Source organism: Enhydra lutris, unplaced genomic scaffold (assembly GCF_002288905.1).
Source record: "Enhydra lutris kenyoni isolate GAN:26980312 unplaced genomic scaffold, ASM228890v2 scaffoldscaffold1, whole genome shotgun sequence".
In the NCBI taxonomy this organism is placed as follows: domain Eukaryota; kingdom Metazoa; phylum Chordata; class Mammalia; order Carnivora; family Mustelidae; genus Enhydra; species Enhydra lutris.
Genome location: NW_019154085.1, coordinates 69,450,158 through 69,475,336, shown reverse-complemented (window position 1 = coordinate 69,475,336; position 25,179 = coordinate 69,450,158). Strand labels below are relative to the sequence as shown.

At 45.1% G+C, this 25,179-nt stretch overlaps 1 protein-coding gene across 2 annotated transcripts in view; it reads right to left on the bottom strand.

The window, feature by feature from the left end:
- The window catches only part of LOC111158917 (Rap guanine nucleotide exchange factor 4), a 296,800-nt gene that overhangs the window by 17,863 nt on the left and 253,758 nt on the right, over nucleotides 1–25,179 (bottom strand). For both annotated transcript variants that reach the window (XM_022521284.1, XM_022521347.1), the window contains 9 exons: nucleotides 17,574–17,724; nucleotides 15,528–15,616; nucleotides 14,759–14,789; nucleotides 14,478–14,556; nucleotides 13,150–13,296; nucleotides 11,280–11,377; nucleotides 5,653–5,778; nucleotides 5,063–5,241; nucleotides 2,006–2,096 (listed from right to left, as the gene is read on the bottom strand). In XM_022521284.1, the coding sequence (XP_022376992.1) occupies nucleotides 2,006–2,096; nucleotides 5,063–5,241; nucleotides 5,653–5,778; nucleotides 11,280–11,377; nucleotides 13,150–13,296; nucleotides 14,478–14,556; nucleotides 14,759–14,789; nucleotides 15,528–15,616; nucleotides 17,574–17,724 (991 nt within the window). The remainder of the gene's footprint in view (nucleotides 1–2,005; nucleotides 2,097–5,062; nucleotides 5,242–5,652; nucleotides 5,779–11,279; nucleotides 11,378–13,149; nucleotides 13,297–14,477; nucleotides 14,557–14,758; nucleotides 14,790–15,527; nucleotides 15,617–17,573; nucleotides 17,725–25,179) is intronic.

Below are 25,179 nucleotides of genomic sequence, written 5' to 3'. Positions count from 1 at the left end.
CGCAACTGGGGTGGAGCAGAGTGAGAGGAGCTACTGACATAGTAGGTGGAGGCTGGGGAGGCCGCTGAGCAACCTCGGTTATACAGGACAGCCCCACAGTGAGGAATTACCCTGCCCTCAGTGTTCGCACTGCCAAGGGCGAGAAATCACTCCAGGATTTTACTCCCATTTGCTTGATGTCTGATTGGTCTTTCACTCCCATGCTGAACCATTCCTTTTGCCATGTGGTTCACTTTCCCTCTGTTCGGTTCACTGACAGTTTCCCGCGTGTTCCTGGGAGGTCAGGCTGCGTCTCTCACCCTGCTCATGTCCGGGCCCTCCTGCTCTCCACCGGAGCCATATGGGCCGCACAGGAGGCTCTCGGCAAGTACAGGTAGAGAAACTCAAATCAGAAATCCTTACGGATGAATGTGCTTCCTACAGGATGATGTAATTACCTTTCACCTTAAAGAACAGTGACTTAAAAGTGAGCCTGCGTTCATCTTCTCTTTCAGCAACATGCAAGGATGAGAACAGTAGCTCTCAGACCGCTGTGCTCCTTCCCCTTCCTCATGAAAATGAAGGACTGGCCCATTCACTCTCTCCTTCCGCAGCCCACACCCTTCCACCCCCCTGAGCAGCCTCTAGTGTTTCTCTTTAGACCAAGACAGACTCAGAGAGTGCCCCCCTCATTCTGTGTCTGGCTGCTGTTTTATGTGCTACCTGCTCTGGGGCTCCCCAGGACTCCTGGAAGGGATCCTCCCCACCAAATCCTATGGACTCTGTGGAGGCATCAGAAGCTGGAAACAGGCTGGGGGAGGCAGAATGCCTGCACGGGGACCCTAGGTTTCCAGAGATTCCAGGAGCTTTGGGCTTCTAGACAGGGGAACCTGCTGTGCGGCTTCCTCGCCTCAACCTCGTGGCAGCCCTAACTGCATCCATGTACCCGCTGGACGATGACGCCAGCTGCGTGGCGCGCAGGCCTCAGCAATTCCCTCATTCCTATATTCAGGGGATGAGCTGCTGTGTGCTGCATCAGCCTGGAATTTTAAGAGAAACCCAAGACAGAGGAACTTGTGAGGACCTGTCCTATAAACAATGGAAACATTTAGGAGGGACGGGGAAAGAAAACAGTTTCAAGAGGCAAATGGGGAAGGAAATGTTTTAAGGAAAATATTTAGAGATGCAAACAGCTGCCTTTGGTGCCTCTTTAAAGCACCCTTGCAGATGAAATCTCTGTTATCTACTCCTTGACCTCTTTTTGTGTCCCACTTACACATACTTTTTTATTTTTAGTAAGAGTCTATTTTTGTGTGTATGTTCTATGAGAGATTAGTATTTCTTCAACTATATACCACACGTCAGGGGTCGGGCACATTTTGAGTAACTTAGCTGATGAAAAACGAAGATGTTTAGCACAAATCCCCAACTGTCAACAAACCACTAATGGTATTTCCTCCAGAGGTTCACAACACACCTTGGAACTTTGGCCGCAACCTGAATATTAGCCTGCTGTTGTGCCTGCACACACAGAGAGTTCGGCCAGGCAGTTAAGAGATACTTAGTACTCAGCAGGGCCAAACAGTTGGCCTTCTGGCTAATTTTCCCCAGAGCCAAATGACTACTTGGATAAAAATGGATCTTCTGTCCTCTCTTAATTATAGATAAGGCAATAAGCAGACATTCCAGAAAACAATGGAATTCGTGAGCAAAACCTTTGAAATCATCCCAGCAATGTTGTTGATTCATGTTCTACTCAGGAACTAGATGTATTATTATTTACCTTGCACAGACCAAGAAGCTGAGACCCCCGCATTTCCCTTCCTCTCCCACGAAAGGACAATACCTTTTGAAATTCACACTCTCAGGCAACTGGAAAAAGGAGACAGGTCACTTCCCTCAAAGTGTCCCACCTTTTCCATTGTTATACCAGTGTGAGTGATATTTCTATTTAAAAAGCTCACTGGTGAGCCTGTGTTTTTATTCTTAAGGCAAAAGTCACAGCTGGATGTCAGCTGAGGCTTACCTCCCACGTGAGTGCCAAGCGGCTCACAGCAACATTACTTAGTCCCATGACGATGGCAAAAAAGGAATTCAGATTTTTGTACTCCTTACAGCTGAAACACAAGAGGCACATGGCTGAGTAAAATGACACTTTTGAGTGTGATTAAAAAAAAATTAGAGTTCTATTTTCTGATAGTCATTAATAATCGTCAGGACTTGTTAGGAGAACAGGCAATGATAGATTTAATGCACTGGGTAAGTTCCACTCGGGTGACCATGTTCAGTTATCTGGCTTCCTACGGTAATTTTAGAAAGGGGATGGTTCCAGCCATCTAGGTTCAGGTTTTGAGAAGGAATTTAAAGACCCCTTCCCTAGGGATCCTTAGGATGATCTCAGAGCTTCCTAAAAGCCTTGTTGGACCTGGAAGGAAACATCTCATGAGGTAAGAGGGAAGCAAAATATCCTTGAAGACTTTCGGACTTTGAGCCTGAGGCCTCCTTCCCCTGAGAAAGGAACAAGGAAGTCAAATTGCTGTGCCCGCGGAAATTTCTAGCTGCCATTCGAAGCCTTCTAATTTGTTGAGAAATATCAGCTTACAAGTCATGATCCCTATGAAGCTGACAAAGAACCCAAACAATTGACCAAAAAGTAACCTTATTTTCTGTTTTACTGATGTTAACGAGCCTGATCCCTTTATGCACTTTGGCAACTGTGAGCCTTTATGAATATACATTTGGGAATAAGACTATTGTGGAGCAAGATCAAAGATTCTTATTAGAATGGCAATATTTAGTCCAGGTAGTTGATTTAACTTAAAAAAAAAAAAGAAAAGAAAAGAAAAAAGAAGGGAATTCCCAAGCTCCTACATACCAGTTCCTCAAAAAGGGAAAGAATTAATTTTGAAACAAGTGCAAATCCTTTACCCCAAATCAATATGGTTATCTAAGTCAGCTGGATCATAATTAAATCCTGTTTGGATGAACATTTTTGTGAAAGGCTAATTAAATTGTTGCTTTTGCTGCCTGCGTTCTCTTTGTAGGGGAAGCAATGAGTGGTTCTTACATGGTCTGCGTGGAAAGAGGAAAATCGTTTTCAGAGAAGCTATCAGGTGTGTTATCCCACTGGTGGAAAAGTAAGCAAAGCCTTTGCTGTGCGGGGGGCAGTGGCTCTCAGGTCAGGGGCTGAAAGCAGTTTCAGAGACACCCCCCCCCCCCCCGCCCCGCCACCGGGCTGAAGGCAGGGAGAATAATCATATACATATGTTTGCCTTTGTCCTAGCCATGTGCTCTTGAACGCACATGCAGGAATACAGACTTGCCTTTCTGGTCACTGCTCTGTTCACTGTTCCCAACTAACCTCATCACCCTAGGTAAGTCACAAGCTGTCCCCATGCCTCAGTCTCCCCTGAGAATGGAGATGATAGTACTTGAACTCCTGACTTCATAAAGCTCTGGGCACGTCAAAGAGCTTACATGGAATTTGTTGAAGTTCTCTAAAAGTCTCGTTCTTGTAGACCTTGGTCTAGGACAGACTACAATCTTCTCCAGCGGGGCCGTGCTCACAGCTCCACTTTGGGACAGCACCAGCTTAGGAAAGGTTAAATAACATAAGCCAATTTATACCAAAGGCCAAAGCTGCCTACTCATTCCCATAATCATAAGGAAAAAAGATAAAAAAGGCAAAAACATTAAAAAAGAATTCCTAAGTTATGGAAAGGCTCTCTTTATGTTGCCATTGTCAACTAACAGGATCAGGCCCCCGAAGGTTTGCTGATCCCCCACACTGGGGTGCAGTATGCCATTCTCTTCTCCTTGTTGCATATGGCACTGCCAGGCTAAGGCGAAGGGAGAATGTGCTCTTCATAGCAGGAAAGCACGTATCGTCACAGTTTCCGTAACCCTCCTCTTGCAAATACGCGAAGGCACCCGCCCCTTGCAACAAGGCTGTTCAGTCTCCTTGGCAAAGTGGCTATCCTTTGATCCAGAAATTTGTAAGCAACATCTTACTAAATCTTTCTTCAGAAAGGCAGCTTTTCCAAATTAAGAGATATCAGCCTTTGAATCTGAGGATTTGGATATCCTGTTGAACCCTCAAATTTTTGGCAAAATAATTTGAAGCATTTGGCAAGATAATACATATGAAATGTCAGGCAGCATTTACTTCTTTGTTTAGCTCTGGAAATCAGACTCTGTATGGGATCTAAACTGTTTGACCCAAGAAAATTGCTGGCTGGGGTTACTTGTGCTCCCCACCTTCCTGTGCGAGAGCTCCCTGCATTTAGAAAGAAGTCTCCCAGCCATGGGCCACATTTAGCATTTTATTTTTAGCATTGTGGTGATACCAAAAACATGGAAGTAAACAGAGGTTGTCAGGCATATCTAAATAGCAGGAGAAGATTAAATTCATGTCAGGGAGAAATCTAACCGGCCCCTGCAGTAAATAAATTGTTTCCCATGAGCTGCTATTAAATAGGATATTTATAAGCTGCTTGTTTTTTCTGATGTCGATGGAGATGATTTTCATGTCCCAGGTTAGCTGGCCTTTATGCATTTTACTGATTTCATTCTGGCTGAGTTTTATGTGCTCATGTACCTGCATGTTTCCACTGCCCTCTACTGGTGAGAAGGTGTCCTGTGGGACATCCACTCGGAAGGCCCCATCAACACAAGTTTCCTACGACAGAACTTTGCTGAAGGACTCTTTAAACTGGAGGAGGCACAAAGCCAGGGCAGTTCAAAGCAAAGAGGTCATGATTCTGACTCTGGTATCCATGCTGTGAGGTGTTAATTTATTTATATACTGATGTCCGGTATTACAAAAGCCCGATGAAATTAACCTTTTACCAGAGTTCAATTATTCTAAAGCCCCCGTCGTTGTTCCTTGTGTCTAAGGAGATCCTATATCTATCTATCTATCTATCTATCTATCTATCTATCTATCTTTCTTTCTTTCTTCCTTCCTTCCTTCCTTCTTTCCTTCCTTTCTTTTTTTTTTTTTTTTTGAAAGATGTAGCCCTAATAGGACAAAATGAAAATGCAGCTCAAACATTTTTTTTCTTCCTAAGCTAATGATACTTACTGGGCTGCGATCTTAATAAATTTTTTTAAGAGCTGAACACGCTTGCTGGGCTGGGAACAAAGGCAAATCTCAGTGACAACCCAAAACTGAATTTCATTAAATCTCCTCAGGAACAAATCCAAGTTTGCTGTGGTCTTTTTAAAATTATGCCTTCCAAATGTGTGATAGATTAGCTCCAGCTAGAAAAGAAAAGAAAACAATTTCATTTCTTTGTTCCTCAATCAAAACACCAATGAGGCTTCTTTATTTGTCACGACAAGTTGACGGGGGTCAGCAAATGTGAGTCCCATCACTGGCCAGGATTCAAGCTATACTACGGGGTGAGGGGGCTTCAGTGGGCTTCTTAAATATAGAACCATCCACGAGGGGCTGTTGGCTTGACATGCGCAGGAAGGCTACTCTAAATCATTATGATTTTTCTTGAAGACACAAAGACTTTGTAACAGGCTTTATTAATAAGCTCGGTATTTCCATAAACGGTCGTGTGGTTTCCATCTTGCTGCATACATCCAGGTCCGCCGCCGGGCCGCCTGGCAGCCTTTGTCCAGAATCACAACGGTACCTCCTCTCGCTCTCCAGCAAGCACTCACCTCGTGCACGCAGTTGAAGAGTTCCCAGTCATAAATGGTCATCTGGTATGCTAAATCTTTGGAGCTCATCAGTTCAAAAGTTCCCACTGTTCCAACAGTTGGGCCTTCCTGCTCTGGCAAGGGAGTCTATGAATAAGAAGGCAAAAATAGATCAGACTCTCAGGACAGAGAAGTACTCCATGCTGAATGCTTCAAGGAGTTTTGACGGTAGAGGATTCTGGAGGGGCTTTCAGGACCTCTCTAGTGTCACCCAGAGGAGAAAGACACCTTTATTCTTAATGCTCACTTCCTTCAGTGCCACCCTTAGAGTCATTGTGGCCACTATCATCAAGTCCACTGACTGAAAAACGTGGGCTGTGGCAAATAAGCTTTGGTGAGGAGTGACCTGTGGGGGTCCCCCTTACACTGGGGCCTGGGAGATCCCTGGAAACAGTTCCTTTTCTCTGGTAAAGGCATAAGAAGTCCTTGGAGATGTTTTCCTCCTATTTTCCACTAGCTGTTCTGGAGCAGGTACCAGGATGGCCCTTTTGGACATCTGGCCACAGCACCACTAACTGTGGTGGGGCAGGTGACCGCGGTGACGTTCCTGCTTATCCAGCTCGTATAACACACAGCCTGAGCTGACTGGTGGACAGAGGGCTCTGGGTACCGACATGACCCATGCTGGCCCATCCCTCCACTCTTGGAGCGAGGTTGAGCTAGAAATGATAACCACAAAGTCATGGCATTCTGGGTGAGGGCTTCTGCTACTTTCTGGAAGGCTCTCATTCAAAACTTTCTACCTGACTCACCGATCTCATTTGTATTTTATGAGAAATGACGGAGACTGCTTTTCCTTAGTAAAATGAATGATTTGTATGCCTTGGAAACTTATGTATACTATGTGGACATTTATGGATCTGTAATATATGTCCAAAGTTACAAAAGGGACAAGAATTGAAAGAGGATTTCCCTAATACCATGCTAGCCACATTGGGATATTCGGTATTTAAGTTGGAAATACCAATATTATGCAAGTTCTACCAGCATGACTATAAGCAGTAGCACCCATAACCATTATGTTCCATAAATGCTCACTGGGTTCTGGGCACGAAAGAAATGACACATTCAGGATGTAGGTGGTCTCTGCAAGTTTATAGGCTAAGGGAAGGTTAGCTCTGATCAGGGAGTCCCTCTTCACACTCAATCAACAGTCAGCTGCTGGCATTCATGCGTGGCTATGAAGGACAGACAGAAGCATGGACGCACACCCAATGCCCAGATACATGGATAAACGTGTGGGAGGACAGGAATGGGCTTTTTGAGAGTTAGTGGGTATTTCGGATGAATGTACAGTCGGAGAGGTTCTTGGAGAAAGAAGCCAGGCTATAAAAGATTAAACAGACAAACTTGGGTGGGTCAGAACAGCAAGGTTTCCCCTTAGTTCCCAGGTTGGTCTGCTGAAGGATGGGTAGAGATGCAGGAAGGCTAGAAAACTGTCAGTAGACCTGTTTGTCAGGATCAGAGAGCCTTGGGGAACCAAAAAGACAGCTTGGACAGCTTTACAAAGTCTGTGAGTGCCAGACAAAGAGCTGGGGTTTTGCAACAGAGCAGTGTTCGAGGGCAACAGACTAAATGCAAACCCTACTCTACCTACGCAGACTGGAATCGATTCCCTAGTTTCTTGCATGTCTGTTTCCAGCTCAGGAAACTTGGTGTCGCAGTACCGGATATGCAGGCTTCTTAACAGGATGGACTGAGAAGAATGTCCCTGTATCACATAAGCAGAGTGCCTGGCACAGAGGAGGTCCCCACTCCCACCCCTTCCAAAAGAGTTCCCTCCCCACAAGTGCTGCGGTGATGCAAATGCACAGGAAAGTATGATGCGAGTGATGTCTGGACATGGGAGCTAAGCTCAGTTGTTCCTGATTCGCTCTATGCAGGGCACAGACAGTAGGGAAGAAAAACGTTAATTCCAAAGTTTGGACACTTAGGGAACTGGCCTGAAGCTATGGGTAAGTAGCTTATGGAAACAAGTAAGGAGAATGGTTCCAAGCAGGGTGGGTCTTAGGTAGAAAGTTGGGGACAGTCTTTAAAAAAGATTTTACTTATTTATTTGAGAGAGAGAGAGAGAGCATGCAGTGAGAAGCAGAGGGAGAGGGATAAGCAGATTCTGTGCTGAGTGAGGAACCCAAGGTGGGGCTGGATCCCACAACCGACCGATCTTGACTTGAGACAAAATCAAGAGTTGGACGCTCAACTGCCTGAGCCACCCAGGCATCCCTGAAGTTGGGGACACTTTTAAACGCTGGGTCTGAGGACACCCTGTCGGGCTCAGGCTCTCCATGTTCTCCGCTCCCTCTTGCAGCTTCTGCTGTGTGCACAGCCCTCTGCTCCATGCAACTGCCCTCTTGCTCTCTTCCTCCACAGGCTCCCCAGCTCCCATCTCTCTCTCTCTCTCTATTAAGATTTTATTTATTTATTGACAGAGAGAGACACAGCGAGAGGGAACACAAGTAGGGGGAGTGGACGAGGGAGAAGCAGGCTTACTGCCAAGCAGGGAGCCCAATGCGGGGCTCGATTCCAGGACCCCGGGATCACGACCTGAGCCGAAGGCAGACGCTTAATGACTGATCCACCCAGCTCCCATCTCTTTTCCTTGAGGCCTTATGGCTTTTCATGGAGGGGATAAACCGAGCAACTACAGGGAAGATGCCAATATTAAGAAATAAGTAAAATTCTTTAAGTCATGGATGGTGGTCTATCATTCCTGCGTCCCTTTTGAAAGTCATAGAATATATATATATATTTTTTTTTGAGTGGGCAGGGCTCACCAAAGCCTTCTCCCTCCTTGACAAAGAGCAGGCTGGCCTCTTCCCTCCATGCAGCACCAAAGAGGCGATCTGAGTGGCCGAAGTTGTTCTTCCATCTGAAGTGGGGAATGTATGTGCTGACCCGGGGGCCCCCAGGAAGCACCCCCTTGCTCCATTTTCTCCTAGATAGTTCTGGGGCCCTTTCCCATCATATGAGGCACAACAGGCACAACTGCCTGCGCAGAGGCATAGAACGGAACTCCCATGTACTTTCCCTCAGGAAGAACAGCATTGTTACCCTCCCAATTTCCAAGTCAAGAACCCAAGACATAAAAAGGATACACAGATCATCAGTGACAAAGAGATGGCTGAAGTCAGCTGCCACCCAGCATCCCTCTCTCCCCCACCCCGTGCCTGGCTCTGTGGTGGCATTTGTCACACCGCCTTCTTACACCCTGGAGTCCCTCACTGCACTGTGGGTTCCTGGAGGCACAGGGAGGATTCGTCTTCAAGACCATCCCAGAGCCAGAACCATCCACAATGCCTGGATGAGATCATAAGCCCTAAATAAAATTCTAAGGAACTAGCAGGTGGGTAAGAGTACAACCAAATTACAGTACAGTGGGATTTTATTATAATTTGCTCTGCACTAACATTTATGCTCAAATACAATGGGCAGAGAGTAAAGTGCTGGCACTCCGTTATTTCTAGACAACACAGCATAGCCCTACGATGTGTTTTGTTCCAGGCTGTTTTAGTCTCATCTCCCTAATGTCACTGTAACCATTGCAAGGACAGAGCCTCTGGGACGACTGGTCGAGAGTCACACAGAAGGCAGCAGAGCACTGAGTACAAAGCAGACACTTCATAAGTACGTGTTGATAGAACAAAGGGTTTGGCCAACATTTTGACTGCACAGTCATCCTGTGTGCCATTCTTCCTAGAAAGGCCGTCCTCAGGGAGATCTTTAGAAAGCTGGAAAAGGCTCCACATCTCCGTTTGGTGAGGCAGGTGGGGTTCAACCACTCGTTAGTACGATGACGTAAGCCGCCGGCCAGCGAATGGCAGGGCATCACGTGGAAGAAGTTTACAAGCTCACATTCCCCAGGGCTTGCGGCAAAGTAAACGCCTTTCAACTACTCGGGCCTTAACATGGAAGGCTGGTAAGGACTAGAATTCACAAGGCTGCAGGACAAGGTGCAAAGAAACAGAGGCCTCAGAAGTTAGTGTCTGCCTGACAAGGAGCTGGAAACAGTCTGCACACCCCATCCACACGCCAGGTCATCTGTTGCTGTGGCCAAGAACCGGCTGGCAAGACAGGCCGAAGGCAGTGGGACAAACACATCGCGCCGCACCTGTGGCAGGCCCCCAGCTCACCTGGTTTCTGCTGGTGTTCATTTCCACGAGAGGGCAGCACGCCTCATATAGGACATTCCCCGCCACCACCCCCCACCAACCCCTCAGTGCTGGGAAATAGTGATCTTTTAGAAAGCAGTGAATGTAGGTGACTGAAAATACAAATGAAAGGACTGTGTGCAGACGGCTCTTCTAGCAGCTGTGGATGAGGCCAGCAGGGCGCTTGTGGGCTGTGATGGATGAAGACAGTCAGAGAACGAAGCCACATTTGCTAAGCTCCCCTCCACCAGGATACAAGACGTGGCAACAATCCACCTAGCTGCGCAGGAGTGCCCCAAATGGCTCTCCCCCAGCTGGAACAAAGAATCCCCATGAGGCCAAAACAAGTTCTAAGATGTTCCCGAGGGGCTCCTGGGAGGTCAGTCAGTTAAGTGTCTGCCTTTGGCTCAGATCATGATCCCAGGGTCCCGGGATCAAGCCTCGCATCAGGTTCCCTGCTCATCAGGGAGTCTGCTTCTCTCTCTGCCTCTGCCTGCCACTTCCCCTGCCTGTGTCCTCTCTCTATCTCGCTCACTCTCTTCCTCAAAAAATAAATACAATCTTAAGAAAAAATTTTAGAACGTTCTCGAGAGGAGAGGAATCTTGATTTACTTCTAATGTCTGATGTGATGACACATGAATGCATTTATGCAGCACTCACGTGGCTGAACTCTGCCCTGGAATGTGATGCTGTTTACCTCTCACTCTTGTTGCCCTTCTCTTAGTAAAATCAGCCCCGTGTGTCCCGAGATGGAAAAAACTGCTTCCCTCTCCTCTGCACTGGCCCCGCAGCGTTTCCAAGATAGCGCGAGAGCTCCTCACCAACATGTCTAATTTTTGCAGGATAAACAGAAATGAACCCTACCGTCTCCATAACAGACAAAGGCTACTCAGCAGTGAGCATGGGCCGATTAATCCTTTGCTTGAAGAGAGTTCTGCGCAGCCTGGGAAAAAGGCTTGGGGGACATAGCGAAGAAATGGCTGGCCTCCGGTACTTCCTACACAAGTCAGAGCGCTTTCAGGGAGAACCGAGAGTGGCTTTGCCCTAACGCCCTTCTACAGCCCACGGAAAACGTGATGGATCGCCAGGTCTGGTCTTAAAAAGTTTTTTTTTCCTCTCTCCTGGTTTCAGCATTCAGATTTTAAATATTACTATCTAAACTGGGGGGACTTCTAGGAGGTGATTTACTACAAGGGGGTGTAAAAGCAGAATTGTGCCCCGATAGTGGGGCTACTTTGGCTCATTTCCACAAAAGAAAATCTAAAGGTCTGAGCATATCAAATGAACACCTGAGGCTTACCTCACGTAGCACAGAAAAAGAAACAGCCAAGGAGCATTCAGGAGTTTTTTTAGCAACTCAGTTCAATGTAACTGCGAAATTAAGCTGCAGACAAGTTTTTCTGATTGCACACGGCTCTGAGGAGGCCATCCACACCTACCAGTGAATCGAATTGCTCTCGCGGGCAAGCAAATAGGCGTCCATTAACGGTGAGCGTCGTAAATACTGAAACATCATTAGGTTTGAGCACCACCTTTTCTGTGAACATAAAAAGCACGAGATTGCCTATTAAATGCATCTGAGATTTGCTGCACTGCCCTAATCACACCAACAAATTGCCAGCTCAGTGAATTACCGGAACACGCAGAGCGACTGCATAAAACACAGGACTGAAGGGACCCACTGAATAGGAAAGACCAGCATTCACGCAGGCACAGGACACTCAGGATGCCATCAGAAAATGACCACAAAGCAGGAATGGAAGTACCTGTGGGTCAATTCACCCAGTTCGGCACTACAGCTGTAATTATCTTCAAAAACCACACTTACTATTTATATAACAAATTATGTTTCCAGATGGCAATAATGCCCAGCGCTTTGGAGACGGAAAGATCCCTTCTAGAAAACGTAGGGGGTTTCTGAGATCCCAGATGACTTTAGATGTAAAATTCATTAGTATTTTTTCATGGGTTCCCAAATTTGGAGGGCAATGGCATGGCCTAGATTAAGCCTCCTATATTTTGAAAATTAATTCATTCAACAAATATTTATTTAGCATTTATTTCATGCTGGACACTGTTCCAGGCATTGAAGATACAGAAGGGAACAACACAGGAAAAAAGAAAAAATCCCAGTCCCATAAGAGCTTGCATCACAGCGAGGGACACAGACGGTGAACAAGACAGATCAGAGAGTGAGCTGCCACGGGGAGAAAAACCAGCAGGGACAGAAGCTAGAAAGTATACGTAAGTGAGAGAGGATACAATTTTAGGAAGGGAATCAAAGAAAGGGAGGAGGTGGCCTCAGGTAGACAAGACATTTGCATCACAACCCGAAGGAGGGGAAGGAGGGATGCGGGACAGTCTCGGAAAGACTGTGCCATAGGGATTGGTGAAGGCAGGCATTCTGGGTCCTATGTGACTGGGAGAGGCAATCTTGGGAATCCATGATATATTTAAAAATCCTGCATCAGGAGAACCATTTGCCTTCAAACGTGGCAAAAAAATGGTTTACCTGATCCTGAAGCAAGGATCCTCCAGTGGCTACTAAATCATCTCCAGATAAATTAGCTTTACTGTTTCTTCTTTAGGCTCTCAATGCAACCCAGGCCGACCATTCCAAACCTCTATCCAGCATGGATTGTAATTGTCCACTTACTGTCTACCTCTGTGCCTGCCTAGCAACAGCTTGGGGACATGGCTGCACCCAACACATCCCTTCCGTCCCAGTCACACTAACTTGGCCAGTAAATATATATGGTGAATGAATACATGACATTTCAAGGACGCACACGGCAATTAAGTGGTCCCATGGGGGAAAATCGTCCTCATTTTATTTGATGAGTTGGCCTCCTGCCCTCTCTACAGGGTAAGGAGGGAAACCATCATCAGCTGGAAAGAACCAGCCTACGATCACCTCCAACTTCAGACGTTTGGAAACCTATGGCTTGGAGCCTATCAAGCCAGATGCCCTCTTAGGGTCCCCATGTCTCAGAGCTCCAAGACCTTCAGCTTTTTGTTTAGGGTTTAAATAGGAAGAACTCCAAGCCGACACCCACCCGAGTCCTCAGCTCCAGCTGCTGTCGATCACTTAACCTCCTGCTTTACAGTGGGTAACTCCAAAATAGGGCACATTGGATTCTTACCCAGCCCACTTCTAACCATATTATTTTGTTATTTATGGGCACACACACAGCACCTATTTGTCCCTCGGGTCCTGTGAGGAAGGGCCATGCTAACTCCTGGCAGGCTTTCTGTTTGGTTGGGATATTCCATTCTGTGGAAGCCCAAGGTGCTCATTGAGGCTGTTACCTCCTCCAGAGCTCATCTTGACAATGATCAGGCCTTCCCCAGAGCCCAGTTTGTCGGCAACTGCGCTGATGACTTCCTTCACCGAGGCGGCCACTGGCACCCGAATGGTTGTGTAGGTGTGGTCCAGGCAGTAGACTTTAAACAGAACTGTTGGGAAGGCAGGAACAATATGGTAAATCGGTCCCGGGAGTTCTTAGGAAAACCATCAGCAAGGGGGAATGTTTGGCTAACCTCCCAAATTTGCACCATCTAATCACTCTCAGGATTGTACCTATTTGCAGTCAGCTTACCCACTTCCAAAACTCCTGGCCTTCACGTTGGTCTAAGGATAGGTACACATGTACGTGGCTGCTGCCTCCAGTTCCAAGAACCATAGCACATGCTTGAGGACAAGCCACAGAGAAGAGACACGGAACAAAGGAAGGACATCTAGGCCTGTCTGCTGGGTCTGCCATTGCCTGAGAGTTTCTTTTTCATAATCCAGGAAGTGCTGCGCAGTAGGCAGATTGCTAGATTGCTGCTGTCTGGCTGGGGCAGGGGGGTGGGGGGGTGGGGGCAGGGGGAAGGGAGTGAGGGGTGGGGAACTAATGCTAACAGCTCTGCAAACAGGAGGGCTTCTGCCCGGGGTATGAACACACACTGACTTTCCCACACACTTGTTCACGGGTTCGCGTACTTTGGGGCTGGCTGGGCCACAGAGCTCGGGCAATGTCGAGCTCAGCAAACCCAAACATGGCACCTCAAGGCTCACCTCTGAACATAAACCCTGGAAGCAATTCCAGCTCCTGTAATTTGTGGGCTCCTGAATGACAGGACTCGGTTGTGATTTAAGATGAGAATTTTGTCATTATCATTCATTTTATTTTGGTTGCGATTCCTGAGACAAAGCTTAAGCAACCAAATGGTCATTGTCGGCGTGTGCACCTCCCTCGTGGCTGCCAACAATACTGGGCTCGGGGCCAGACTGCCCTCTCTGGGCTGGAGTCCTGCTCTGCAGATGACCCTATCTCTGCCCTGCACAGCATTACAAAGTGCCAGCCATCTGCCTGCCAGCTCTTCCCGGAGGTGGGCAGCCTTGACCACTACTGCCCAAGATACTCTTTCCTTCTTTCAGGGAACAGCGGCAGTGAGGGGGAGGCAGAATCCAGGAAGTGTGGATAAGCACCTCTACTCCAGGCCCAGGGTTCAAGAGGATTAATAACTGAAATGCAAAAGGGCACCTTCAGGAGAACCATTTGGAGTGCTAAGAGAGTCCGAGGGTTCCCAGGGGAGAGATTTTAGGGACTTTGAGTAATCTACACAATTCTGAGTTAGAGGAGAATTCTCACCTTCATCCGAGCCGCGGATAGGCTGGCGCTTTTGGGCTCTCTCATCGCCTGTGTTGAACTGTTGCAAAAGAACTTTGTGCTGTAAAAATAACCATAGCCGTAGGGGGAGAGTGACTGGTGCACGTTTGCAGCTCAGAGGAGACACACTCGAGAAGCAGAGTAAAGACATGAGAAAACATATTTTGTATTTATAAACACATCACTTTCAGTTACTGCACTGTAATACTTCCGGAGAACTGCTACCTAACAGGGCACAGAGAGTCCTAATCGTGGGCACATACCTTCTTTTGTGGAGCCTTTGCATCTTCTGAACTACAAGAAACAGAGAAAGCATATTAACTGACACCATCGGTGCTGTTATTTTGAATTGCTTCATTTGCATAGAATTTTTAAATTACAGAATGAAATGACAGCAATCCTTGAGCAATCCTCATACTGAGACCAAGGGACCAAGCACAGAGGACACACGAAGAGATGGGCTCACATCCCAGGCAGACCCCTGGCAGAACTGATGTTGAAAGCCAAGATTTCTAGCTTTTAAGATCTTTCTAGTTGCACACATTCTCTCTGGTATTTACTGAAGGCTCAAAGTAACAGCGTGTGAAACCTTCCATGTTTTCACAGAGGGGAAGCAAATGTTCACCAGCAACAACCTTGGTGGTAGAAAGTAAATTTTCCATATAAGTAATTCACCTTCATCTTTCTTTAAATGCCACTATTTTATTACTGGATTCACTGCCTTAAACCAAAGGAACCCAAGTTTACTGAGTGAGATGCCCGACAGTAGGACCTCCGCCTTGTCCCAGGCTTTCTTCTGGCAGCCGTCCGCCACAGAAGGAGAGGAGCAGAATCTCCCCTCTTCACCTGGTCTTCTCCCACTACCCAAGCCTGAGGCACCGGTCCACTCAAACTGGAATACCGTATGGCTGCTGAAAAACCAGCTTTCACCTTCTGGGGGGGTGTGGGGCGGAGGACATTTTGGAAGATGTTTTGACGGAGATGCAAGCACTTACTTGATGAAAACACACCCCAAACCAGGCCCTTCCTTACATTTGCTTGACAATCTTCTCTAACTCGGGCAGTTGGTCCTTGAGGGCGGCAATCATCCGGGCATCATCTGACACAGACACATAAAACTCCTGTAATTGGCAAAGGTCACAGGCTTTTAATGGGAATTGCCAAGGTACACGATTCTGTCAAGAGCAACAGAGATATGTTCCTATGTCATCTGCTTGACTAGCATCTCCAGACCATGGTTGTGTGGCCTGGAGACCAAAAAAGAAAAAGAAAATGTTACCATATGTCTAAATTCAGAACTGCAAGTGAGAAAGGGTTTTGGAAATAGATGGTCTTGATGGTGCCATAACATTGTGAATTAATTAATACCACTGAATTGTACCCTCAAGGATGGTCAACATGGCAAATTTTATGTTTGATATATTTCACCACAGTGCAAAAACTCAAAAAAAATTTTTTTTTTAAATTGCAGATGAACTGTTCCTAGGGTATTTATATGAAAGGTAATGTCACAAGATGTTTTAGAATGGGCCACTTCAGAGCTTGCACTGTCAGAGCACTTTTTCACCTCAGATTTTTTCAGGGAAATTTTAACATTTATTCTGAATAACTATTTTAGCATTTGTTATTTATTTACTATTTCCCACTAGGTGTGGTTAGTTTTTGGTGGCAAAAGGCAGGCATGGTCTTCAGGACCGGGACTGATGCATGCTGAGTGTGTGATCAACTCAGGGACAATTTATGGACGCCCTGGGACCAATCCTGACCACCAGGCAGCAGCAGCTGGGTCTGCTTTGCTCAGGAGCAGTGGCCTCCACAGCGGAATATGACAGCCATGGTGTTGCCAACTTACCCCACTCTGCTTCCTCTGCAAGACAGTCCTTTCTTCAACTGGTAGCGGCCAGGAGTCAATGTATGACCCAAACTACTGTTACTCCTTTATATTTTCAAAATACTTCATTCCGCAGCCTTGAGGGTCACTCACAAGCCCCTTTCCCCATTCCCCATTTCTCTGCCTGCCAAATTATATGCTTCAAGAGGGGAAAGGATAATTTTTTTTGGATAATTCAGTCTTGAACATACAGACTGATAAGGTTAGAAATAGAAGCCACATTGCCTTTTGCCTGCATCGAAGATCCTCATCTAAGTTTCAGAGGACAGAGCGAGTCATTCAGGGCTCAATGCGAGGGCCCATGCTGCAATGTGGGGCTGGAGCCATGGGAAGGAAAAGGGAAGTTCAGTTTAAAATAGTGTTTATGACATAAATCATGTCCTTCTGGAACTACCTCGTGGTCCTAGAAAGTCCTCAATAAAATTATCGGTTTCACTCCACTCAAAAAGAGGTACCGCTGGATCTAACAATCCCACTTCTTGGAATGTGACCAAAGACAGATCGACTTACACAAAAACGTTCCCTGTACTATTACCCGAGGAATGTAGAAACCAGAAATGATGTAAATATTCAACATGATGAAAAACAAGCATATCTGTGGCAGAGTTACTCAAAGGTCATTAAGAATTTTTACTAGAAAGACTGCATGAACATCGAAAAAAATCCTTATATAAAGTGGAAAAAGCAGCCTACAACATGACGGGTACCCTGTGATTAGGATCACAGAAAAAAAAACGCAAAGAAAAAGGGAGCAAGTGAAAATACACGACAAGGCTGCGTTATTGGACTAAAAGGGCAGGACAGCGGCTGATGCTGCTCTGTACTCCTCTCATAGTACCTTTCTTTCCTTTTTTTTTTTTTTTTTTTAAGATTTTATTTATTTATTTGACAGAGAGAGATCACAAGTAGGCAGAGAGGCAGGCAGAGAGAGAGGACGAAACAGGCTCCCCGCTGAGCAGAGAGCCCGATACAGGGCTCGATCCCAGGACCCTGAGATCATGAACTGAGCCGAAGGCAGATGCTTAACCCACTGAGCCACCCAGGCACCCCTCATAGTACCTTTTTGATGAACATGTTAACAGAGACCAGAATTTGCAGTCCCAGTCTCTCCAGGAAGCCCCGTGCTTCTGGCGAGTCTTGCTACAGTGGGACAAAGATGTATTCTTGGAAGGGAGGCCTCCACGTACCTCGAGGAAAGCCACGGCCACGTCATCCTCTTGTAGGACGTCTCCATACATGGCGGCCCACTGTAGCACCAGGCGGATGACACGCCTCTTGTTGTTGAGGGTGTAATCCATCTTCTCCTGCTCCGTACCTTGTGAGGGCTGCGCGTGGTAAGTGCCTCGGAGTCAAGGAAGACACTTGGTCGAGACATTCACACTCACGTCATTGAGCGGCTCGCAAAAGCCGAGAACAATCGATCCCAGGTTCAGAAAGCCAGCCTCTTGGACTGATAGGATTCTCTCCTCAGGCCCTCAAGAAAAGCGCCACCCACAGAAAGATTCTGGACCCAGTGCATAGGGAGCCCTGTTTGTGACGGGGCGGTGGTCCCAGGAGTCCGACTCGCACAGCCCCACTTGCCTTGCGTGTTGACAAGGGTTCCCACTGCGCCTCACTCCAGGTCCCAGCACACCCCCTGCCAGCCCTCCGCCTGGCCCTTCACTTCTAGGGGACGCAGTGCTTCCTGCTGTTGCTTGTCTCGTGGGGCCTTGCCCGCCCTTTTTGGTTCCCACGATTCTGCACCTATTTCCATAGAACCACTTCATTGTATGCGTTTCAGCAAAACCCTTCCGGGCGGGCATCTATGTTCTGCTGGACTGACAGCAAGAGCGCATGGGGCTTGAGGAAGCCTGGCTCGCCTAGTGTTCAGAAGAGCAAAGTTTCCTTCTGTATGCATATGGGGAGGGACTTCGACACACTGTAACTCCTTCTTCTGTCTCATACTGGCTTTTTGTGCACTTATGGCTAGACATCTTAACAAAACGATAAGCTCCTGGAGGCCTAGGGATGATAAATTACTTGCCTTGTATTCTGTACCACGCCCAGCACAGTGATTTTCAGCTGGCGATTATATTTACCCATCAAGACAATAAATAATTAATTGAGTGTCTTCCGACATATCAGGTAAAGGCTTCTGCTCTCCGTTTACATTTGTGTGTGTATCACATTAAAGAGAATAGAGTATGTGATCAAGAAAGATTTTAGAAGAGGCATACCATTTGTTTTTCACTGATTTATAATAGATCATACTGCTGACAATTAGTTCATGGAACACTTTCCTCTTTATAACTAACCCTGTATCTTGCAGTAGCGTACCTTAGTTAAATTCTACTTTAGAGTCTTGTGATAAAAGCATTCTTCCCTTCCTACCAGTGAGCAAACTGACGGTAAAGGTGCACAAATGGCCAGGATCACACGATGAGAGTATGGAGTTGGTTTTGGCCAAGACTCCTAATTCCAACTAGTTCTCCTTACACAACAGCCCTCCCTGTCCTCATAGCTGGTTGCAAGAATGGCTGTGCCTTAGCTTATGACCATGACCTCAAAGGCTCAGTAGAGAACTGCCTAGTGGCAGTGCTGTACTTGAGAGCTAAACCCGTAAAGGGCCCTTTCTAAAGGGACTATAAATAATCATGATCAAGGTAAATGACAGAACCTTAAAGCAAAGGTTTACTGCATGTAAATGGGTTGCAAAATGGCTTTCATAAATTGAGCACGGGATTCATAAAAAAGAAAATTGCTCAACTCGTATTACTACAATTCTCTCTGAGCTTACCATAAAAAAAAAAAAGGGAAGAAAGATCACTTTATGTGAAAATTATTTCTTTTCTGATTAACCCTTAGGCCTCTTGCTTCTAGCACATATAACTCAGTTTTTCTTTCCAAAGAACTGCAGTGTGGGCACAACATTTTATCACTATTTTGGGGGGAGAGGGCTAGCAACACAATCCAGCATGTGGTGGGCACCAAGTGAGTTATTCTTGACTGAATGAAAAATGTGTGCAGGTTCACCTAAGAGTCAGTCAGAGAGAGGGAGAGAGATTGAGTCTTTCTTACTTGCACTTGAGGCTGAGGTGGTTTGAACTATCAAATTTGCTATCAAGCAGATATAATGCTAACTTTCCAGGTTATCTTTTTTTTTTTTTTTAAGATTTTCCTTATTTATTTTTAGAGAGAGAGAGAGCAAGCAGGGGGAGCAGCAGAGGAGGTGGGAGAGGGAGGGGAAAGAACCTTAAGTAGACTCCATGCTGAGCATAGAGCCTGATATGGAACTTGATCTCAAGATCCTGAGTTCGTGACCTGAGCCAAAACCAAGAGTCAGAGGCTTAACCAAGTGAGCCACCCAGCTGCCCCTCCAGGTTATCCTGACTTGGACTCAGGAAGCAATACAAACACTTGTGACTTGGGTACAGTGTTACCAGCAGCACATGTGAGGCTAATCTATAAGGCCTTAGGCAGGACACTAAATTTACATTATCTCTGTGGGTCAGGACTTTGTCTTGACTTCTTTCCTCTGGGGGAATCTGTCTTTTTTCTACAATGAAAGAACACATGATTGGAAGGATTAACATGGTAACACTCTAAACGTGCGCAGAGCTTTATAGTTTATAATAAATGTGCTCCATGTACTGACATGATCATATAACGCTCTCTCTAAATACTTACAGACGAAACTGAGAGAAGGGATCTGCCCAAGGTTGTTCAGCAAATAAATGGAGAGCTGATAAACCCAGACAGGGCCCTCTCCATTGTCATCACCCCTATTCTCCAATAGTGACTGGACGTTAGCGCTTGGGTTCATGAAATTATTGAGAATGATTGCATCTGGGAAGCAAAAATCCTGATGAGAAAGAGATTTCTTTCCTTCTTTCTTTTCTTTTTTTTTTTTTTCCTTTGCCTAAGCTCTAAGTTTCCCAGAGCCAATGAATACCTAAACCAGAGTTGAGTGTCCTCTGCTCTTAATGAATAGCTCCCCAGGCCCCTGGGATCCAGCAATGGCCAAATCCACAGGGATTAGAATAAGGCTTGCTTTCTTTTCTCAAGAAAGTTAAGTGTTTTTGCCTCTGGAAAAATAAAAGGAAGCACTGAGTTGTTTCATAAAGTCTCCCTTTCCCTTTATAGATGTTACTGGAGGTGGTGGTGGTAGTACTTTTATAAGCTGAATCCAGGCATATGCTCAAGCATTCTGCCCCTCCACAGGCAACAGATTGTTCCATTCCAGAACAGTCTGTTGAATCAGATTCTCAAGGGACACAGAGAAGACTTTATGTAATTGATGATACCTGAAATGGTTATAGAGGATGTGTTGGGGCTTCTATTGATTCCCATAACACTTTCCCCAGCTTTTAGAAGATTTATGTGATTTATTTTTAGATTTTATTTAACATTTACAAAAAAGATGGAGAGAGAGGAAAAAATTATATTCCCTTCAGACAGCAGCTGGGGGCTAGGGGTGGGAAATAACATCCCACCAGGTCCCTTGTCTCAATATGATGTAAAACAATTAAACCTAAAAAGAGTAACATTTCAAATATAGTTTGTTCATAAATTCAAACACATCAGGAAGGTCATAGAAACCATTACCTTCTTTGGCTAAAACCAGAACAACCCACTAACCACTTGATGGAAAAAGTCTCATGGGAATACAAACCTGGCACTTCCCCAGGACAAGCAACCATTTAGAAAGGATAATCAATGGAAACCACATACATAAGATACTTTTTCCCCCCACATAAGATACTTTTAACCACACTATATGAAATATATACTTGGCTAGTGTCTATGTTAAGTGCAGTTAGCAGAGAAAATAAATTACATCACAATCCCGTGATTTTGTCAAATGATAAGGACATACATGTATTAAGCATGGCCATGACTCCTGATATCATGACAGTTGGGTTCAGGTAAGAAGCAATATGGCTGCTTGAATTCATGGTGAAAAAGACACAGAGAGATAAAGTGTTAGATAGAAGTCTGTAAGAAACAAGACAGGAAACAACAAGTGTTAGAATGTGGAGAAAAGGGAACCTTCTACACTGTTGGGAATGCGAGTTGGTGCAGCCACTTTGGAAAACAGTATGGAGTTTCCTTAAGAAATTAAAAATAGAGCTACCCTGTGACCCTGCAGTTGCACTAGTGGGTATTTACCCCAGATACAGATGAAGTGAAAAGAAGGGCCATATGCACCCCAATGTTCATAGCAGCTACGGCCACAGTTGCCAAACTGTGGAAAGAACCAAGATGCCCTTCAACGGACAAATGAATAAAAAAGATATGGTCCATATACACTATGGAGTATTATGCCTCCACCAGAAAGGATGAATACCCCACTTTTGTATCAACATGGATGGGACTGGAAGAGATTATGCTGAGTGAAATAAGTCAAGCAGAGAGAGTCAATTATCATATGGTTTCACTTACTCGTGGAGCATAAGGAATAACATGGAGGACATTAGGAGAAGGAAAGGAAAAGTGAATTGGGCGAAACTGGAGAGGGAGACGAGCCATGAGAGACTGTGGACTCTGAGAAACAAACTGAGGGCTTTGGAGGGGAGGGGGGTGAGGGGTTGGGTGAGCCTGGTAGTGGGTATTATGGAGGACACATATTGCATGGAGCACTGGGTGTGGTGCACAAACAATGAATTTTGGAACACTGAAAAGATATAAAATAAAGTAAAATGAAAAAAAAAAGTCTGTAAGAGAATCTAAAATTACTTACATTTTTATCTTAAATATAATTAAGAAAAGGCCTTAATAGTCAATGTTGGCCAAAGTCATCACTGACACACTGAGTGGATTTCAGATGATTCACAGAATCACAGAATCTGTGAGTTGCAAAAGCCCTTTGACTGTATCTCCAACTCCACAATTTCAGAGGGTAAGGAAACTGAGGTAGAATGAGTTTAAGTGATTTTTCCAAATCTACCAAAAGAATTCTTGATATTAGAACTCAGTTCTCTTACCTCTCCCCAGCACATTGTTTACCTGTCTCTGTTGTCACATTTTGTCTGATATTAACATTTCTTTATACTAACATGTATTATGCAGCAGAATTAGGGGATTTGAAGTTTATTGGATAATGGGGAAATCAGTCTGAGATGCGGAAACTGATCCCAAAAAATCCACAAAGAAGACAAAGCACATACAGGAAATCAAGAATTAATTGCAGCAGCTCCCTGACAATCTGATGGTCAGGAAGGCATAGGATTCCTAATGTCTGAACTAGATCCTCTCTGCCATAGTTCCAACAGTACCTCCTGATTAAGAAAGTGGCTTGGGGGTGACTGGCTGGCTCAGGAGGCGGCACATTGGGACTCTTGATCTCGGGATTGTGAGTTCAAGCCCCATGTTAGGCACAGAACTTACATAAAAAGAAAAAAAAAGCAGTGACTCGCCACTATTAACCAAACATTCGTGAGGATTCAAATCCTAACTTGAGGTTTCTCTTGTTATGGTAATAAGATTTTTCACCATCTGGGAGCATTAAATCAGAATCCTTAACAGCAGAAATGGGAATCATAAAAAGCTTCAAATGTTTGTTGATTGACTGGTTACCTTAATTCAATTACACTATTTGGAGTGCTATATATAACACAGTTTTCAAAAACAGACAAACACCATGGCTCCTTAAAAGCTTTATCTAAATTATCTGAAATTCTGTTTTGTCAAGATGTCAAATACAGGGGCACCTGGGTGGCTCAGTGGGTTAAAGCCTCTGCCTTCGGCTCAGGTCATGATCCCAGGGTCCTGGGATTGAGCCCTGCATCGGGGAGCCTGTTTCCTCCTCTCTCTCTCTGCCTGCCTCTCTGCCTACTTTTGATCTCTGTCTCTCAAATAAATAAATAAAATCTTAAAAAAATAGAAGATGTCAAATACAGATCATGGATACATTCTAAGGACATTCATATTCAATGTCATCGGGAACTAGGTCCACACAAGTACCAGATATTAGGTGCATCTTTGAAACAGAATCTTTTAGTTACTGGGTATTTAATCTATAGGAACACAGCCTCTCAGAATGACTAAATTCTTTGTTGAATTGGACCGGTTCCTCTGGCATCACTCAAATGTGACAGAGGACAAACTGAATCTGTTTTCAGTGTGGATCAGGGCCGAGGATCTGAAGAGGTGAAGGCCACGGTGTAGGCTACAGTCTTTCTACCCTGCCAACAGCGGGCTTAATATTCCATTGAGTCATTTTCCTCATGCCGGCTGTGCCGTTCAAACACTGTAATTATTTCATATATTTTTACCTAGTTATTATCTTACTCACCACAGGCACCTGTAATTTTTCTGTATTTTTTTTTTACTGCTCATTTACTTATTCTTAATTCAGCTAATAATGGTTCCACATATTAAAATTATCATGGGGAAAGTAAGTGAAAACCTCCTAGGACGGAGAGGCGGCAGATTCATTACAGCCTACAACAGGGAATAAAATATTATGTATACTTTTTGCAGTAAGTACATGCTAATTATGCAGCTATTTATAAAACACTTATCAACATTCAAACTGATACCCTTCAATGTTGTTGTTTTTTAAGCCCTGCTTTGCATACAAGATCGCTGCTTGCAGCCGAAAACAAACTTTGGGGGTCATCTGCCCACTGACTAGACAAAGCATTGGTATATTCTTTACATGATGCTAGATTCCTTTCATGGTGGTACAATAATGCATTTATATGGGGCACTACTTATAAGGGGCTTGAAGGTTTATAATGTACTTTCACACACAGAGCCTCATTTGATCCTCACATCCACCTGATGAACTGGGCAAGACAGGTATAATTACCCCTATTATACAGACAGGGTTCAGAAAGGTCAAGGATAATTGCTGAGTACTACAGCTTTTAAGACTCAGGTCTTAAACACAGGTCTTCTGACTTCAGACCTTGGGCTTTTCCCACCGTGTTATGGGGTCTCTTTACTACTCTGCTTCCCTTTGTGGAGCATCCCAACGTTCTGGGCTTCGAATCGATCCCTTCCTTCACGCAACATGTGCTTGGAAGGCAAGTTCTCGAATCAGATGACCTAGGTTCATCTCCCCGCTTCCCTACTTACAAACGTGAAGCCGTCGGTCAGTTAATCAGCCATTTAGAACCTCAGTCTCTTCATCAGTAAATGTCAGAGGACTGCTGTTACAGATGAGCTGAGACAATACTGGTATACCATATAGAACAGTATTGCAGACATATTAAACGCTCAGCAAGTGTTAGTCACCGTCATTATTATTGATCCGCCCCCTAGAAATAAAGTGAAATTTTTTAAATGGGTGGTTTGGGAACTTTCCATGAGACCTGGCCTCTCTGGGTTTAACTGTAATGCTATTCCCATCACATCAGCTGCTCCTGTGTCTATGTGAGCCTATGAACTTGAAATTCCCAGGACCACTCTCTGTGTTGTCATTTTTCTTTATGTGCCTCCCATTTTCTTGCTTGGGACTTTTTTTTTTTCCTCATTGATTTTCAGAATTCTTTGCATTTTTAGAAGCCTCTAGTTCTTGGCTATTCTTTTTAGTCTTAACTCAGGGGCTAGTATTCCCACCAGAGAAGTAGGATGTGGACTAACAACCCATTGCTGGGTTCAACCCACTACTATTCTAACACTTGCCAGCAATGGAACTTGGGTAAAATGACATCCCTCCTCAGTCTCATCCTCTCATGTAAAAAGAGTACACATCCAATGGTGTTGATATGAGGCTGAGAAATGTGTATAAAATACTTTGTAGAATATCTGATGGAATATCTGAGGAAGAAGTTTGCTCAAAAGATGCTTCGAAAGGCAAGGAGGAAG